This window comes from Oncorhynchus keta, chromosome 1 (assembly GCF_023373465.1).
Source record: "Oncorhynchus keta strain PuntledgeMale-10-30-2019 chromosome 1, Oket_V2, whole genome shotgun sequence".
NCBI lineage: Eukaryota > Metazoa > Chordata > Actinopteri > Salmoniformes > Salmonidae > Oncorhynchus > Oncorhynchus keta.
This window is the reverse complement of record NC_068421.1, coordinates 41,390,937-41,409,166: the sequence shown is the minus strand read 5'-3', so window position 1 is coordinate 41,409,166 and position 18,230 is coordinate 41,390,937. Positions and strand designations below refer to the sequence as shown.

Sequence of the window (18,230 nt, the reverse complement as noted above, 5' to 3'; positions counted from 1 at the left end):
CTGGCACTTACAGCCAGCACACAGGCTGACAGATGGGGAAACATGCTTGCTGGAACCAAGGAGGAGGCATTTACAGTTCTGCTGGTCTCTGTTTATTTTTGGGAGGATTTGTGGAGTTGGTGCCATTTAGGTTGTTGAAATACAATGAACGGAACAGAACTTATACTGCAACGTTACCTCACGTTCTTTGCTACATGTTCTATATAGGTACAGCAAGTACACACACACACACACACACACAGAAAAGTACATACATTAACATACATTATCGCATTATCAGAGATTTAAATTACATGAATGACGGCTTTGTTGCAAGGTGTGACGAATGAAAAGCATTTCCTGTAGCTTAAGCTTTATTGCCGAAAAACTTTTCAATCAACACCGTAGGCGGTGACACTTCATTTATTTTATTTTTTAAATGTCCTCCGCCAACTGGAGCAAAGCCACCAAATAATTAACTGGAACCATGGTGATGGCGAGGAGGAGAATAACCCTTCCTGTGGGCTGAATGGGCACATTATCTTTCGATTAGCAGAACACAGGGGATAGACGACACTCACTGTGACATAGAAGGGCTAGTGTAATTGGAAAGTGTGTTGGCACTGGAAAGAAACTAAGGCAGTGGGAGGTGGTTGGGGAGGGGGGCAGTCAGAAGGGAGGCAGTCAGTTCTTATATAATTATTTCCTCCTTTATTTAGGGGAAACTCCTCCATCTTTTTTTTCACCTCAAGAAAATACTGATAAGAACACACACAGATGTGACAGATGTGCGCACACACTCTACTCACCTCTTTCTCCCATTGCCGGACATCCTTGGGTCTGACTTAACCCATAATCAAGCAGCAGGTGGTTGCGAAGCATCTGCCTCTGCGGAGACCCCTGCTGCATCACAGCCAACCTGCTGAAGACAATTCAGATGAGTAAAAAGTAAGAGAAAGGAACGAGGGATGACCGGTGAGGGATGGGCTGTTTTAAAACATTCCGCGTGTTATACTTTAGTTGTTTAGGAACGGACTCCGGAGACGTTACATAATATATGCAGGCTGTCATGGCTGTCAGGTCAAGGAATGTCATATTGACGCGCACCCTACGGATGTAGGCTATTATGATGGAGCATTCAAATGTTGTGCTGTCCCAGGTATACTCTTGTTGGCATATCCCTCAGAAAACAACTTGACAACAAGAATCATTCTCCTAAAGCAACACGGTCTGAGTCATGCACTCTGGCGCCTCTGAAGGTAGAGAGACAGGCAGCAGCACCCCTCTCCATGAGTGACTCTGTGGGGATGTGACGGAAGAGGAAGTACAGGTAATAAAATGTTCACGCTGTAGGGACCTCTCTTTACAAGCATTCTACAGGAGGCTTAGAGAACAGGCTTAGAGAACCTGCAGAGGGTGGGAATCAGGAGACAAATACACCAAACAACATTAGGGTCATTCCACGAATAGAGTACATTTTTGGTAGTGTGACTTGGTACTCATTCAAGGGTTTTTCTTTATTTTTTACTATTTTCTACATTGTAGAATAATGGTGAAGACATGAAAACTATGAAATAACACATATGGAATCATGTAGTAACCCGAAAAGTGTTAAATCATAATGTATTTCTTCAAATAGCCACCCTTTGCCTTGATGACAGCTTTGCACACTCTTGGCATTCTCACAACCAGCTTAATGAGGTAGTCACCTGAAGTGCATTTCAATTAACAGGGGTGCCTTCTTAAAAGTTCATTTGTGGAATCTCTTTCCTTCTTAATGCGTTTGAGCCAAAAATCTGCCATAATTCCCCTTGTGACAGGGGGAATGGAAGCTCTTTGTGTGCAACAGGTGGGGGCAATTGAGTGCAAGCTTCACAAAAAAAAAAAAAAAAAATGATTGTACATTTAAAAAAAAAAAATGGTTGATATGTTATTCCCGACACGCTCTGTTTTCAACCACAAGACACCAGAAAATGGACAAAAAGAGTAGGACCTGCTCATCTGCTTTTACGCTATGATTTGTCTGTTATAGGTTTAATGTTCCTTTTGAAAAAGGAATAGTTTCAACGTATTAAAATAAGAGTTCAGTTCACATAACAGTGTTGACCTTAAAATGAGGGACAGTGAATGAATCACTAATCCCATGAAATAAATAATCATCTTCAAAAATGACTTTGTCAAAGCAAAAACATGACAACCCACTGTGCACACACTTTGTTGAATAAACGTTGTTTCCTTGTCATTTCAATGAAATTATATTGAACCAACGTGGAATAGACGTTGAATGGATGTCTGTGCCCAATGGGTAAGGTTTTACATTGATGGTGAAAACTTGAAGAAACGTTGGCGTTAAGTGGGTTAGAATCTTCCTTGGTGTTGACGAGGAATATGTAAAAATGCTGCTTTTTGGCACTTTAACAATTCTTTATTCATATAAAACATCTGACATTGAATTTCTACTTAAAATATCTAAGGGCGGCAAAAATGTACTCTATTCTGTGGAACGACCAATGTGTCATATTAATGTTAGAGGTAACAAGACCTCAAAGTAGCACAATTTCCACATAATTCCACAGTAGAGAAGTGCAAATTCCCAAGAGGCAATTTTGTTCCATTTTTGACCACTTCTATTCTAAGCTGTGCACGTAGATCAAGTTCCAGCATAAATTAAATCAATATACTAATATTTATGAAAAGCCATAGAGTAGAGAAAAAAAACTCCCTGGGGTTTGTGTAGCTCGAGGCTACCACCCACATCCCAACACACACCGTGACCTGTACACAAACCATGTGCTGTATGCAAACAGACCCACACAAATGCACGTCGCATGCACAATCTCAAACTCACTCATGCACAATTACCATCTGCATCATTAGCCCTATCAACCCTGTTGCCCATTGAAAATCTCCTCGAGCAAAATGCTGCTCAGTTCTCCCAGTTTGCGACAATAAAAATCCCTGTTTCAACAGAACGAGGAAGGAGAGATATGCTAAACTAATTAAAGCGCTCACGTGGAACAGAAGACCGAGACCGGGGGAATAAAGAATGAAGCAGTCTGTGCATACCAATAATGGAGTGGGAGTGTGTACACCTTAGAGACACTTGGAACTCCATGCTACATACATTTGCTCACAGTTCAACTCACTTCATCTTCACCATAGTTCATACAGCTAGCTGGATCTGGAGTCATGGATATCGCATAGGTCCAAGACGGCCAATAAAAGTTACCGTTGTTGCAGGGGCCTTTTTTTAGTCATGGTAGAAGTGAAAGGTAATGTGAATGTAATTTACCTAATGGTATCATTACACAAAGAAATGTCAACGTGCTACTGCAATGCTAGTACTGATGACTATCCTATCAAATGGCCCATTTGCCTCCATCCTATCAATCAGATCAAAGGCCTGCTTTGCTCCACTGATTGTTAGCCATTTAATGATGGAGCCTGCAGCGATATAAGCTATATACAGTAGGATATCACAGGGTAATTCACTATTTCCACCACCGTCTTCATTAGCACATTTCCACGGCCCCAGGGAATGTGGCGTCTTACAGGCAGAGTACTTGGCAGGCCGGGGAAGCTCCCAGGCGTGAAACAGCCAGTGACTAAGATAACCAAGCTAATTTTGATTGCTCAGGTTAATATCGAGAGATGGGGGGTGTTTGGGTGATTATGATTATAGTTGGAGTCTACACAGCCAGTGACTAAGATAACCAAGCTAATTTTGATTGCTCAGGTTAATATCGAGAGGTGGGGGGTGTTTGGGTGATTATGATTATAGTTGGAGTCTACACAGCCAGTGACTAAGATAACCAAGCTAATTTTGATTGCTCAGGTTAATATCGAGAGGTGGGGGGTGTTTGGGTGATTATGATTATAGTTGGCGTCTAAGCTAATCAGAGTTACGTTAGCGGTTTGATAATAACATCTCTCTCATTTCCCTGGCCAGTGGTTACAGATCTCCAGTTCCCCTAGCTAACCCTCATCAACCCCCAGGGGGGCTATTCACACCATGTGTAACGGATGTGAAACGGCTAGCTTAGTTAGCGGTGTGCGCTAAATAGCGTTTCAATCGGTTACGTCACTTGCTCTGAGACCTTGAAGTAGTAATTCCCCTTGCTCTGCAAGGGCCGCGGCTTTTGTGGAGCGATGGGTAACGATGCTTCGAGGGTGACTGTTGTCGTTGTGTGCAGAAGGTCCCTGGTTCACGCCCGGGTATGGGCGAGGGGACGGTTTAAAAGTATACTGTTACACATGCATGGGATTGTGGCAACCATGAGATTAGAGGATCTTCCTCTCTAATTTCCAAATTTAGTCCAATGTCAGTCACATGTCACATCAAAGGGGAACTGGGATGTCTCTAAGGCTTATACTTAGGTTTGGCTCTTAGGTTTTTTAAAGCTGCAAAAACTTGATAACCAGGCTGAGGCCCTCCCTATCTACACTGAGTGTACAAAACATTAGGAACACCTTCCTAATATTGACACCCTTTTGCCCTCAGAACAGTCTCAATTCATTGGGGCGTGGACTACAAGGTGTCAAAAGCGTTCCACAGGGATGCTGGCCCATGTTGACTCCAATGCTTCCCACAGTTGTGTCAAGTTGGCTGGATGTCCTTTGGGTGTTCGACCATTCTTAGTACACATGGGAAGCTGTTGAGCTTGAAAAACCCAGCAGCGTTGCAGTTCTTGACACTCTGAAACCAGTGCGTCTGGCACCTACTACCATACCCCGTTCAATGGCACTTAAATATTTTGTCTTGCCCATTCAACCTCTGAATGACACACACACAATCCATGTCTCAATTGTCTCAAGGCTTAAAAATCCATCTTTAACTTTCATCTACACTGATTGAAGTGGATTTAACATGTAACATCAATAAGGGATCGTAGTTGTCACCTGGATTCACCTGGTCAGTCTGTCATGGATAGAGTTCCTGATGTCTTGTACACTCAGTGTATTTGGACACACTTAGTGTCTAAGCATCTGAACAAGTCCTAGAGGGAAACTATGAGAGGCCATGTGATCGTGGGCTGGGTTGAGACGGTATCTACCCACTCCCCAACGCAGATTTTCACATGCTGTTTTTGTTTCATGGGTATTTATCTTATATTAAATTGTCTCCCTGCAATATGTATTTATAATTTCTCTGAAGCCTAGGCATTCAACAGCCTAGTTTCACATTAAAGGAAAAATCCACTCAAAAAGTCTTGATATTTTTATTTAATTAGGCTACTGTTGATACAGTCACAAAATGTTTTGCATGTCAGCAGTCAAGTCTTCAAGATATAGGATTTTCAAGAAGCAAAGTGTCACTTGATACATCATCATCACGATACGTTTTGCGTCATATGATGTATTTTGCTTCATTGTGCAAAATGCAATATATCGACTCTGACAAAAACATACAATAGGCTAAAACAATTACAGTATTTCAGATTACTGTCTCACTTGTCACTACTGGTGAAACAGCTTCTTTATCAAGCACGAACAATTAGAAAGAATACAATCAGAAACGTGTCCTTTGCCTCAATTAGTTTGTATATCTGAACCATTGCTGCCATCTACTGGCTTTTTGAATAACCTTCACCTCCGCACATTTTCAAATTGTTCTCCTATTTCAAATTCCTTAGCACCAAATCAATGGTGTACATGCTACAGCTTCAGAGTTTTCAATACATTTTGGTTATGGCCTGTCTGTCTCAGTCTGAGCAAAACTTGAACTGTTATAATCATGAACTTTCATTGTTTACCTAAAAACAACATTTGGTCTGCAAAAAAAAAAAATCTTTCCTTATCTTCTCATTAACACTTCCTTTTCCACTCTTTATTTCTTTCAGGTAACAGAGCCAGTGAATATGCAGTACTGCCTATAGCTCTCCCCAGCTGCACAGGTGTTGAGTCCAGGAGGAACATGGAGGCATCCTTGGAATCATTGGGAAACTTGCTCCACCTTTTGGTGGTGGTGTTTGTGTATGTTTACACTCCCGTGTACCAAGCATCATGACAGGAAGAACTGCTGCCCTTAATTTTTGCATAGATTGGTTACTTATCCACACGCAAAGTACACGCACGGGTAGCGGATAGCTCGCTTCCATAGCTTATCACCGACACGTATCACCCCATATATTAAGCAGGGGTTAAGCAATATAATATTTGTGATCACTGCAGGGCATGATAGTCTACATGTTGCAAATCATAAAGGCCCACTGAGAAAGAAAACATATGATGGGGTGGCAGGTAGCATATGGGGTTAAGAGCATTGGGTCAGAAACCAAATGGTTGCAGGTTTGAATCCCTTACCTGACTAGGTGAAAAATCTGTTGATGTGCCCTTGAGCAAAGCACTTAATGACTACATACTGTTTTACCCACTTTGCATGCATATACTGTATTCTAGTCAAGGCTCATCCTGTGCATGCCTAACTACTGATGTACACACATTTTCTATTAATATACTGTCCCTAATGTCTATACACACCATCATATACATATTTATTTATATTCCTGGACTCTGACATCGCTTGTCCTGATATTTTTTAATTCCTTTCTTTTTTAATTTTTTTTATTTGTGTGTATTGTTAGGTATTTGCTGCACTTGGAGGTAGAAACACGAGCATTTCGCTGCACCTGCGATAACATCTGTGGTCCTTCTGTAGCTCAGTTGGTAGAGCATGGCGCTTGTAACGCCAGGGTAGTGGGTTCGATTCCCGGGACCACCCATACGTAGAATGTATGCACACATGACTGTAAGTCGCTTTGGATAAAAGCGTCTGCTAAATGGCATATATTATTATTATTATTATAAAATATGTGTATGTGACCAATTACATTTTATTTTATTTAATCGTAATTGCTCCTGTAAATTGCTCTGGGTAAGAGAGTCTGCTAAATGACTAAAATAAATAAATAAATTGCTTATTGAATCTTATCGGAATTATTTGAGTGTGCTGTTGCAAATTGTATTATTGTCAAACGTCCTGCCTCGAGGATGCTGGTAGCCTAGATACAGGCAGACTCTTCTGTAGGCTGAAGTGGTCACCCCTCTATTTCCATTTCTATGCACGGGTCCGACACATATCTGATTGGCTGTGCTGTTCTTATATCTTACAACTCCTATCCAATTGGCTCAAAGTTTTTAAACCGAACTTTAAAACCAGTTTATTTTCTATTTGAGAAGGAGAGCATCTAGCCTATTAATTGCATTTGCAAAAACAGGCAAAACGAAGACATATGAGCTCTAATTTCACATGATTTTGTTTAGGCTCACTCATCGCATAAAATGTGTTCGATTTTTTAGTATCAACATTTTATTTTTGTTTTAAACATTTCCTGGAAATTCCGTTGCTCTTGGATTTTTTATAGGGTCGATGTGTAACGCAGAAGAGACCTCTAAAGATGTCAAGCAGGAGATATGCTAACTTATTCGTTCTTGGGGTGGCATTTATTTTATTTCTTACATTTTCGAAATTATATGGGACACTAGTGAGGCGTTCAACCCATAAAAGAGTGCACGAGACGCAGCGGAGAACTGCGAGCAGGTACCACCATACGACCGTTAATTATCACGTTTATCACACTCAGCGGAGGATGCCAACGACTTCAAAACCCACATTAAAACAGAAACAGTTCCATTTTAATGGAAAGAAACACTGGAAATACGCAACTAATGTGACACTACAGTTAAACGGGTGAGTAGCCTAGTGATACATGTGTGATTTAAAAATGGTAAAACAGCCTTCAACTCCGGACCCCAAAAGTCAAAAGCAGGTGGTTTACAATAGCTACATAATGCAGCCTATAGTATACATAATCAGTCCATGTTTCCGTGTCCTTTGTCATTTGATAGCTTCATGAACATTTTGATTAAGGCAGTAAACATTTGGGGGTTTATTATTATGTCTAATAGCTTGTCACTTATTGTCCTATGGAAAATCATACTACAGAACAGAATGCTTTGAAGTACTTTTTTTTTTCTCTTCCTGATCGGTAGCCTATTTAAAGCTATCTGTTTAAATGATCCATCAAAATGGTAGACCACAGTCCAATGTGAATGTTTTTACATCCCATAAATGTACACAGGTATGTATGCTTGCACTCGTCCCTCTTGGAATGTGTGAAATTCTTCTATTTGACGCAAGAGTTATCAATGTATACGGTGACCTAACTGCACATTTGTTTCAAGTGCATGACAACAAGTGATAAATGGACCCAAAGTCAAATCACACCGGGCTGGGAAATGGCACTTCATGCACAACAAACATTTAATGGAGTTTGCCACTTTCTGAACTTTGGCCAGATTAGAGACTCAACACATTTATCATCTGGTGAAGTATTCCCATGACCTGCAGAGGAAATGTTGATCATTAAAGCTAGGGGAGGAATTTTGATTATGCCATTGTATTGGCACATTACAGTACTTCTGGTCATGAGCGTAGAACCGTGTGCAAGCTCTCTAAGCAATGAATAGGATGAATCATTTACTTCCCTTTTTCCAGACCGCCTAATTTGGATGATTTGAATGCCTCAACTCATGTTTTCATGTAGTGAAAAAACATTTCACTAATTGAGGTAAATTAGTTGTGTGTACTAGTATCACCAACAGGCCATTTCTCTTTGTGGGCCACGACAGTCCCACTCTGCTCTATTTAGCCCCAATGCACAGAAGGAGCCTGAATGAATGTCCAAAATAAACACTGTCGTTGTTCCGCTCTGGGGTGAGGGTGCAGGCTGGGCCCGAGGGGGTAAATGGGAGAACTTTCACAGTCACTGGAGGGTGGACGAGGGGAGTTTGCGTTCAGGTTAGTCACGCTAGCCGGCCACAGAGTGGCGGTTCAGCAGTTCAACCCAGGCTTAGGGGATTGAACAGAGCGACAGACCCTCCCCAGAAACTGGCATCGCTTCAAAGCCTCTTTGATGAGGATCTTTAGCAGCCCACGTCATTTAAAAGAGGGTCAGATATATTATTGATCTGCTCTAAGGGGGTGAAGTGGAGGGATGTGGGAAGAAATTCCTGAACTCTGCTAGAACAAGAGCATGGATTGACTTGGCGGAGCTGCAGTGAGCCCATAGTGTGTGACTGTAACTAAGGCTCTCTTTGTGTGAGTCTTTTTTATTCACAGCCACAGAGCTCCTCTGAAACATTGCAGTGTTATGAGGTGCTCGTACTGTACGGCAGGCTATAGGCACTAACACAGCACATGCCGCAATACAGAAGCTCTCGGACTCTCTCGTGTTCGACAACATTAGTCCCGCTCCAGAGCAGAGAGACACGAGAACTAAGGAGTCATCATTCAGTCTGAGCCTTTTAGAATAACTCCTCGACGGTGTCAGGATAGAAGGCCCAAGTCTAAGAGTCAGGCACTTCAGAATCAGTGCTCAGTCACCATACGAAAACGGTCCAGATCGAAAGATGGATGTCCTGTGGCAGTGGACGGGAGCAGTGTGAGTACGACAGGTCCCACTTAGTTCTGTAGGCACAGGGCCTGGGGATTCTTCTACTTTATTAGAGCAGTGTCAGCACTGCATCAAGACCCGACTAGAGACAAAACAGGCAGTCATTTTCCGTAATCACCACCGCTGACGACTCCCTATTTGGAATGAAAGCACCCCCCGTCTCAGTGGTTTCTGACTAACACCCGTCTTCATAGTTGGAAGAACCCGGGTGGTGTTCAGTTCAACACCTGCACTGAAGGGTGAGTCAGAGATGCTATGCCTACCACAGTCCTGTTTAGGTGTTTGGGTTTGGTTAGGAAGTTTGCAAATATTTTGTTGAGATCGGATATTGCTGGTCAATTAAAAAATCCTTCATGATGGTGTCCAAACTGAAAGATCAGCGGTGATGATTGAGTAATTCCGGCACAACAATGGTCTGGTAAAGTCTGTTTTGGCAGTGACATCTGCTGAATTAGCCTCCAACTTGGCCTGGGGTTAAAGGTTATTCCCAGTCTCCCAGACAGGCTCACCTTCCTCTGGGTCAGTTCACTGCTGGGTTTGAATAGGGGCCCTACCTCTGCTCCTTTGCAGACCCCCAGTCAGTCCCTGTTGGAAGAGGCTCCTGGCCCACTATTTGCAAACACACAATAAAGCCAGGAAACTGTAACTAATTAGCAAATCCCACAAAGGCGGTATAAGGGGAGCTCGGTGGCGTGGGTCGCGCTGAGCTGTCACTTTGAAGTGGGAGTCGTCACCCTTGCTTGTGTTGGCGTGCTAATTGCCTCTTCTCCCAGAAGCCCCCTGGATAAACAGGCGGGTGCCCCAGAAACGAGACGCTGTGGAGGACCCTTAATCCGGTTTTGTTTACCCAATCTGTGAAAGAGAGTGGCCAAGCGGCTGGTCCAGTGACAGACATATGGCCAGACCAGTGTGGGAACACAATATCTGTCATCCATTGTGCACGGGACGGACAGATACCCTTCTCACCCAGGGCAACCACACCATGGCCCCTCATTCATATTCATAGCTCCTGTTTTAAACACCCTGAATCTATTACGTCCAAAGGCAAGTGTAAAGACAAGGAGGTATTCATTGTTTCACACTGAAGCAACAGTACATTTCTGGGGGCCCAAGTAGTTTTTTATGAATATCCAGGGAGTTGTGAAAATAGGACCGTGTTTAGATCCTTTTGTGATCAAATTAAGTTTACAAATTTATTTTGTATTCATGACCTTGAACTGTTATAAAGAGGTAGTGTCTGTGATTTATGAGTATGTGGGGTTCCTGTCTTTAACATAATCTTAATTTATGACAGCCTAAACTATATACTGTGATAACTTTTGCCAAGGGCGGACTTGCCATTGGCATTTCGGCAAATGCCAGATGGGCTGGTCCATTTTTAGCCTAGTAGGCCTGTCTAACTTGGATTTTTTTGTGCAAAACTATTATTATCTGGCTAATAATGGTAGCCTTAAGGAACAACATGGGCTGTTGTGGTGCCCTTAAGGGGAAAAAAGAGCCCGTGTGGGAGCCTCCATGGAAAAATGGTCCAGTGTTAGAAATGCCAGGGGCCATTTTTGGTCCCAGTCCACCCCTGACTGCTGCAATGATCTCATCCTGCTCAGATTCCTGTAGACTCAGCTATCTTTAACATGCTGTCTGTCTCCCATGCTCTCTGCAGGCCTAATGTATGTGGAAACAGGTGCTGCCACGGATGGACCGTTTCACCCAAGACTCAGAAATGCACCAAATGTAAGTTTTTCATCTTTTACTGACCTTTCTCCATAGCAGGACAGTCAGCCCTTCCATTATGTGTAATGTTGTTCCACATTGTTGTGGAAATATGATATAAAGATCTTGTCATACCATATCATGGAATATCATGAATAGCCAAGTCTATTTTATTTTGTATTTTTTTAAAACTTTAGTTTATTTAGTAAATATTTTCTTAACTCTATTCCTTGAACTGCATTGTTGGTTAAACGCTTCTAAGTAAGCATTTCACAGTAAGGTATGCGCCTGGTGTATTCGGCGCATGTGACAAATTACATTTGACTCATGATTCAGGTTTTTTTCTTGCAAGAAGCCACCTTATACAGTAGGGATGGCTGTCCTTATACCACCATGACAGCCAGAGGTGTCATGCCCATAGGGGGCACGGGGGCACGTGTCCCTGTATAATACTACTAGCCACCTAGCAAGTTTATGAAGTTGGCTTTAGCTAGCCGAGATTTGGAGCCTATCTCCCAACCTCATAACTAGCTACCAAGCTGTCAATCAGGCAGCTGTGTACCATGCTGTCAATCAAGTTAGAGTACTTAGCTTGTCTATCACCATCTTAGCTTGCATGCCTGCTGGCAAGGTTGGTAGACTTTAGAAACGCAAGCAATAACTAAATATACTGACTACCATTCATTATTTTATCCAGATTTGATCAGAGATGAAGAGAAGCATATTTTTGTGATTCTTAAAAAAAAAAAGACATTTCAGGCCTAGCCCCCCTCCATACCACCCCCCAGCCACCCTCATTTACTTTGTGCCCCCTCAGATTTTTGGGCTTTATGGCGCCCATGATGACAGTCCCTATCATGGTACTTGTGAATGGTCAATTCCCAGTACTGTATATAGACGGCAAGCTGTTAATAGTTGGTTTAATAAGGAGCGAGAGACCATCAATCAGGCTCTATAGGACAATGGAATGTTCTCTCCACCCAGCTGGAAGTTGTAATGTCCCATCCAACATCAGCAGTACCCAATCCAATCTGTGTTTTCTCCCATTTCACTCAGTCTGAAATCATACACGCTCCAGATGTCTTTGTATCATCATTTTCTGATTATGGTGAAGGTGTGGATGGCAAATATGAATGCCGGTCAAGACCTACACAGTTTACAGATATAATATCTTATATTTGACCTTTTTAAACCTCAAATACACTACAATTGAAATTTCCCACTGGAAAATTCTCTGCAACAACAGATTGATCAAATGTAAAATAGGACACCTGTAGGCTTACAGGGTGTAGCAAAAAGTGTCCGGTATCGATGTGTTTCGATAGGTTATAAAAGTGAATATGTCATGTGTGTTGAGCACCTCTGGTCTTAGAGAGCCTGTCTTAGGCTGCATCGACACAGGCAGACCAATTCTGATATTTGTTTTCACTAATTGGTCTTTTGACCAATCACATCAGCTCTGAAAAAGATCTGATGTGATTGGTCAAAAGACCAATCAGTGGGAGAAAAAAAAACTGAATTGGGCTGCCTGTGTAAACACAGCCATAGTGGTCTGTGATGGTGGCCAAACCTGGATTTGACCCTGGACCAGCAAGCCTTTAGCTAAACCCCTGACAGGCCTGGGCCAATATTCTTAAAGTGTCTCAGAGTAAGAGTGCTGATCTATGATGTAGATACCCCCCTGTCCATATAATCAGGATCTAAAAGGCAGAACTGATTCTAGATCAGCAATGTAACTCTGAGACGGTTTATGAATACAGGCCCTGCTTTGTCTACACACCATGCTGTACACTGAGAAGAGGTCAGGACCTTTGAAGAAAGGAAGAGCTCCTATTCGTGGTCGTCGCCAACATCTCTGTGGTGTTATCATTATAATTTACACCTCCATAAGCCTTGTTTACAGGGATTTGAACACCTTTACTTGATCCAACCACTTGACCCAGAGGATTTAAAGAGCCAGTGTCATGTCAAAACAACCTGGCTCAGCATTTCTGCAAAACACAGCTCTCACAACACTCTGTCAGGAAGCCCAGACTCACTGTGGATCTCACACAGTCACACACGTTCATTCATGCACGCACACACACAGGCGCAAGCACACACAAAAATAAACACCCATACTTCCTTTCCCCTTCTGAGGTTTAGTGATGCAAGATAATAGCCACACTGAGAAGGAAACTCTGAATCTAGGCCTAAATCTGCTTGCACTTCAATCAGATCAAGCGTTCACCGGCGATAGCCTACACCCACATAGCTGATGTTTTGTCATTGTCGGAGGTGGAACTGCGTTGGAGCTGTCAAATCGGTGAGCAGCTGCTCTTCTAATCATTGTTCTGAAACAACACCTGTCTCACGAGCGTTACATGTTCAGAACGAGAAAGTGTAGGCCTAGTCTATATAGAAATATGAGTCTCAAATTGAAAATCTTGAAACTAAATAATTAGAGTTTCTATCATCCTAATCGAGGTGTAGATACATCTCACATTCCAGTGTTCCATCTTGTAAACAAGACTGCATGGGATTTCTTTTAATGCGACTCAGTGCAGCCAATAGCAATGTCGGCATTAGGTATAACACCAGCAGCCGCTTGTGCATTTGACAGCCCTTACGCAGTTCCACCGTCAAAACCACCACTATGCGGATGTCGTCTAAAGCCGATCTGATTTGAATAGAGCCCTTCGTTAGATTCAGTCCACTGTGCACTTTGAGTCTCACTTCTGTTTGAGCACATTGTGCTAGCCTTCATGTGAAGAAATCCATGGAGAAAAAGTGTTTCCGTGCACAACTCCCGAAACAATGTCAGTAAGCGGTGCCCATCGCTATTCATGGAGGCGGCCAGGAGATTTGTGGTAAGCTGCTGGGTTTGGGATACGCTGTTGTTGTCTGTGGCCAATGGGCCATTATTGGAGCCCTCCAGGGGGTTCGGCCCTGGCACAATGACGCCCAGCCAGGGATGATGGGAGAAATCAAGAGCTAGGGGCCAGGGTTGGGGGCCTGGAGGAGCACGGAGCCCATAAACTTTGCATTGTGTATGCATGAATGCCCCCTCCCTGTATCCAGGACCATGGCTCTCTCCCTCCTCTCCCCTTTTAATTTCTTAGTTTATTTCAGGGGAGTGAAATCTTGACATTCACCATTGGCTGTTTTCCTTGTTAAGTTACAATGCACATTAAGCTGTTTGTCCTACTGAGTTTTTATTGAGATTGTGCTGAGGTTGTGCTGGTCAAACCAGTTATCCTCTTACGCTTGAGTTTCTGCTCTCTCAACCACAGTCCACTATTCTGGTTTAATGAACATTCTCCTCCTCTCTCTCCCCTCACTTGAAGCAAGGTGCCTTCCACGATGCCACAACGGAGCCGTGTGCAGGCAGCCCAACATCTGTGAATGCAGAACGGGCTTCTACGGGGCCCGCTGTGAGTTTGCAAGCGTGACCTATGGCCTCGTAGGCATTCCCTGGGCCTTACCGTGCCCCACCAGCCCCATGGTCAGCACCACCACCTCAGGACTAAGCATCACCCTCCCACCAACCACTAGCCTCTCACCAACCATCACCCTCCCACCAACCACCGTCACCCCCACCACCACCACCCCAGTTTCCGCAGAGACCACAGCTACATGGAGGACAGCGGGGACACCAGCCAGCACCACCAACCCAGAGACCAAGAAATATTACGCTGTGCGCTGGCAACCTCTTACGTGAGTTTCTGACTTCTCTTTACTGTGCACTGCCTTGATTTACTGCATCACCAGCTTGTGCCATTTAGTCCCTTCTCTACTCCTCCATTTCCTGCTCCTCTCAGTTTGCTGGCTTTGAAGTGCCAGTCTCCAGTCAAAGGCCTGGGTTAGCCCAGCATGTGGGCCACAGGTGCAGTGTGTCTGTGGCGCTAAGTGTGGTCCACCTGATGCAGCGCAGGTGTTAGAATCAGGGCACCTTTCCAATTTTAATTTTTTTTTTTTTTTACTTTATTTAACCAGGTAGGCAAGTTGAGAACAAGTTCTCATTTACAATTGCGACCTGGCCAAGATAAAGCAAAGCAGTTCAACACATACAACAACACAGAGTTACACATGGAGTAAAACAAACATACAGTCAATTATACAGTAGAAACATGTCTACAGTAGCAAACAAAGGCAAAAAACTCTATGGTCTAAATACAATATAGCAAGTAAAACACTGGAATGAGCAAATAATGAGGTGAGATAGTTTGCAAAGGAGCAAAATAAATAAATAAATACAGTTTTGTTTGGGCAAAATTATAGATGGGCTATTTTTGTGAGCTGCTCTGACAGCTGGTGCTTAAAGCTAGTGAGGGAGATAAGTGTTTCCAGTTTCAGGATTTTTGTAGTTCAGTCAGAGAGACTGGAAGGAGAGGCGGCCAAAGGAAGAATTGGTTTTGGGGGTGACCAGAGAGATACTGTATAACTGCTGGAGCGCATGCTACAGGTGGGTGCTGCTATGGTGACCAGCGAGCTGAAATATGGGGGGAAATATGGGGGGACTTTACCTAGCAGGGTCTTGTAGTATGAAGCGAGGGCCAGCCAACGAGAGCGTACAGGTCGCAATGGTGGGTAGTATATGGGGCTTTGGTGACAAAACGGATGGCACTGTGATAGACTGCATCCAATTTATTGAGTAGGGTATTTTGGAGGCTATTTTGTAAATGACATCGCCGAAGTCGAGGATCAGTAGGATGGTCAGTTTTACGAGGGTATGTTTGGCAGCATGAGTGAAGGATGCTTCTTTTGCGAAATACAAAGCCAATTCATTTATTATTTAACTTTGGATTGGAGATGTTTGATGTGAGTCTGGAAGGAGAGTTTACAGTCTAACCAGACACCTATGTATTTGTAGTTGTCCACGTATTCACAGAAACGTCCAGAGTAGTGACGTTGGACGGGTGGGCAGGTGCACGCAGCGATCAGTTGAAGAGTGGCACCTTTCCAAATGATTGAGAGGGTTGGCTCAGTGCCAGCCCAGGGGTTTATATAGAGTACAGTTAAGCAATAAGGCACGAGGGGGTGTGGTATATGGCCAATATACCACGGATAAGGGCTGTTCTTACTCTCAACACATCGGAGTGCCTGCATACAGCCTAAGCTGCGGTATATTGGCCATATACCACAAACCCCTAAGGTGCCATATTGCTATTATAAACTCGTTACTAAAGTAATTAGAGCAGTAAAAATAAATATCATAGCCATTGTATACGGTCTCATATACCACAGCTGTCAGCCAATCAGCATTCAGGGCTGGAACCACCCAGTTTATAATATGAAATATAAGTTGAGAAAAATATGAAGACTTATCGCTTTGTGCTGTCGACCAGATCACATTTTATTCATCATAAATATTTATTTTGGCAGCTAATTGAAACTTTAGTTAACAAATAAAAAGCCCACACTTAATCCAGTGGTGACAATATTTTGTAGCCTCAACTGATAGAAAGGTAACCCTTAAGTTTGCAGAATGGGAAAGCAGCCTTCCATTACAATTAACAGGTGTAGTTACCCATGATAGTCAGCAGGTGGAACTGTTCTCCAAATAAAATCTACTGTAAATCATAGTGGAACTAAAACTGTACTGCAAATGGAGCAGCTGTGTGTGTGTGTGTGTGTGTGTGTGTGTGTGTGTGTGTGTGTGTGTGTGTGTGTGTGTGTGTGTGTGTGTGTGTGTGTGTGTGTGTGTGTGTGTGTGTTCTTGTTCATAGTAACGAGATTTGGTTTCTACAACTGGTCCTAGTATTTTATTTTCAAAACAGTTAATTATGCAGACAAAGGTCAAAACGAGTGAATGAAAGACACCAAACAGCCCTTGAAGGCATGCAGTAGGATTGCCTGTGAAATGAAAAATAAAGCTTTTAGTCTCCATAAGTCTTTTGCCAAAATTAGAAAGTCATTGGTGGGTGACTGCTGTTGGAAACTTTAATGTTCGTTATTCATATAATAGTTCAGGGGTTCTTCAACTTTTTCAGCCTGGGACCCAATTGAAAAAAATCTGTGTTTTCCTGGGACCCATGCTCATGAAAACATGCCACTTTTTTTTTAGCGGCCCCTCTTGCCAGCATTTTGCGATGGGAAGTAGAGACAATATTGCAGTTTTAAAGCAAGTTCCATGAAATTCTACAGATTTTTCCATGGGGCAGAAAGAAATCTTTGCATATTTAATGCTAATTTCCTGCAATTCAAATTGTACACATTTATGCCATGTTAATATGATATGAGTGAAAGTGACTAACAAAATCTATGGCTAGGACTAACTTAACATTCTAAATAAACATTGTTAGCTTACAACGCTAATTGGAGTGACTGTCTGTGACTGGCACAACCAAATGTCCGAAATTACTCCTTGTGTATTCTAATATTCTAACTCTCAAAAGTAATTTACACTGACGTGTCACGACACACTTTGGGTTCATGTGCCTCGTCAGAGTCGTCTTGTAGCATTGTTGAAGTTGGTTAAAAATATATCAATTCCCATGTTATTTAATGTATACAATACTGCAATTTGAGTTATTTCACATGTACACCATATTGCCTTATGTAGTGATTCAATTACTGTACTGAGGCCAGTCACTTGAAGTCAGGTTTTTATATATTTGAGGAGCATTGTCTAGCTGTGTACAGGCTCCAGTACCAGTCAAACGTTTGGACACACCTACTCATTCCAGGGTTTTTTCTTTATTTTTACTATTTTCTACATTGTAGAATAATAGTGAAGACATCAAAACTATGAACTAACACATATGGAATCATGTAGTGTTAAACAAATCAAAATATATGTTATGTTTGAGATTCTTCAAAAGGAGCCACCCTTTGCCTTGATGACAGCTTTGCACACGCTTGGCATTCTCTCAACCAGCTGTTTTCCAACAGTCTTGAAGGAGTTCCCACAAATGCAGAGCATTTGTTGGCTGCTTTTCCTTCACTCTGCGGTCCAACTCATCCCAAACCATCTCAATTTGGTTGAGGTCAGGGGATTGTGGAGGCCAGGTCATCTGATGCAGCACTCCATCACTCTCCTTGGTCAAATAGCCCTTACACAACCTGGAGGTGTGTTTTGGGTCATTTTCCTGTTGAAAATAATTG

The 18,230-nt window shown here is 42.7% G+C and overlaps 1 protein-coding gene across 3 annotated transcripts in view; it reads left to right on the top strand.

Moving 5' to 3' along the window:
* Nucleotides 1-7,192: 7,192 nt before the first annotated feature.
* Nucleotides 7,193-18,230, top strand: part of LOC118396394 (latent-transforming growth factor beta-binding protein 4-like) — a 74,608-nt gene continuing 63,570 nt past the window's right edge. For 2 of the 3 annotated variants that reach the window (XM_052525296.1, XM_052525290.1), the window contains exons 1-3: nt 7,195-7,669; nt 11,095-11,165; nt 14,471-14,840. In XM_052525296.1, the coding sequence (XP_052381256.1) occupies nt 7,377-7,669; nt 11,095-11,165; nt 14,471-14,840 (734 nt within the window). In that variant the 5' untranslated portion in view covers nt 7,195-7,376. Of the gene's footprint in view, nt 7,670-11,094; nt 11,166-14,470; nt 14,841-18,230 lie in introns of all 3 variants that reach the window. The other variant, XM_052525298.1, reaches the window with a different exon arrangement.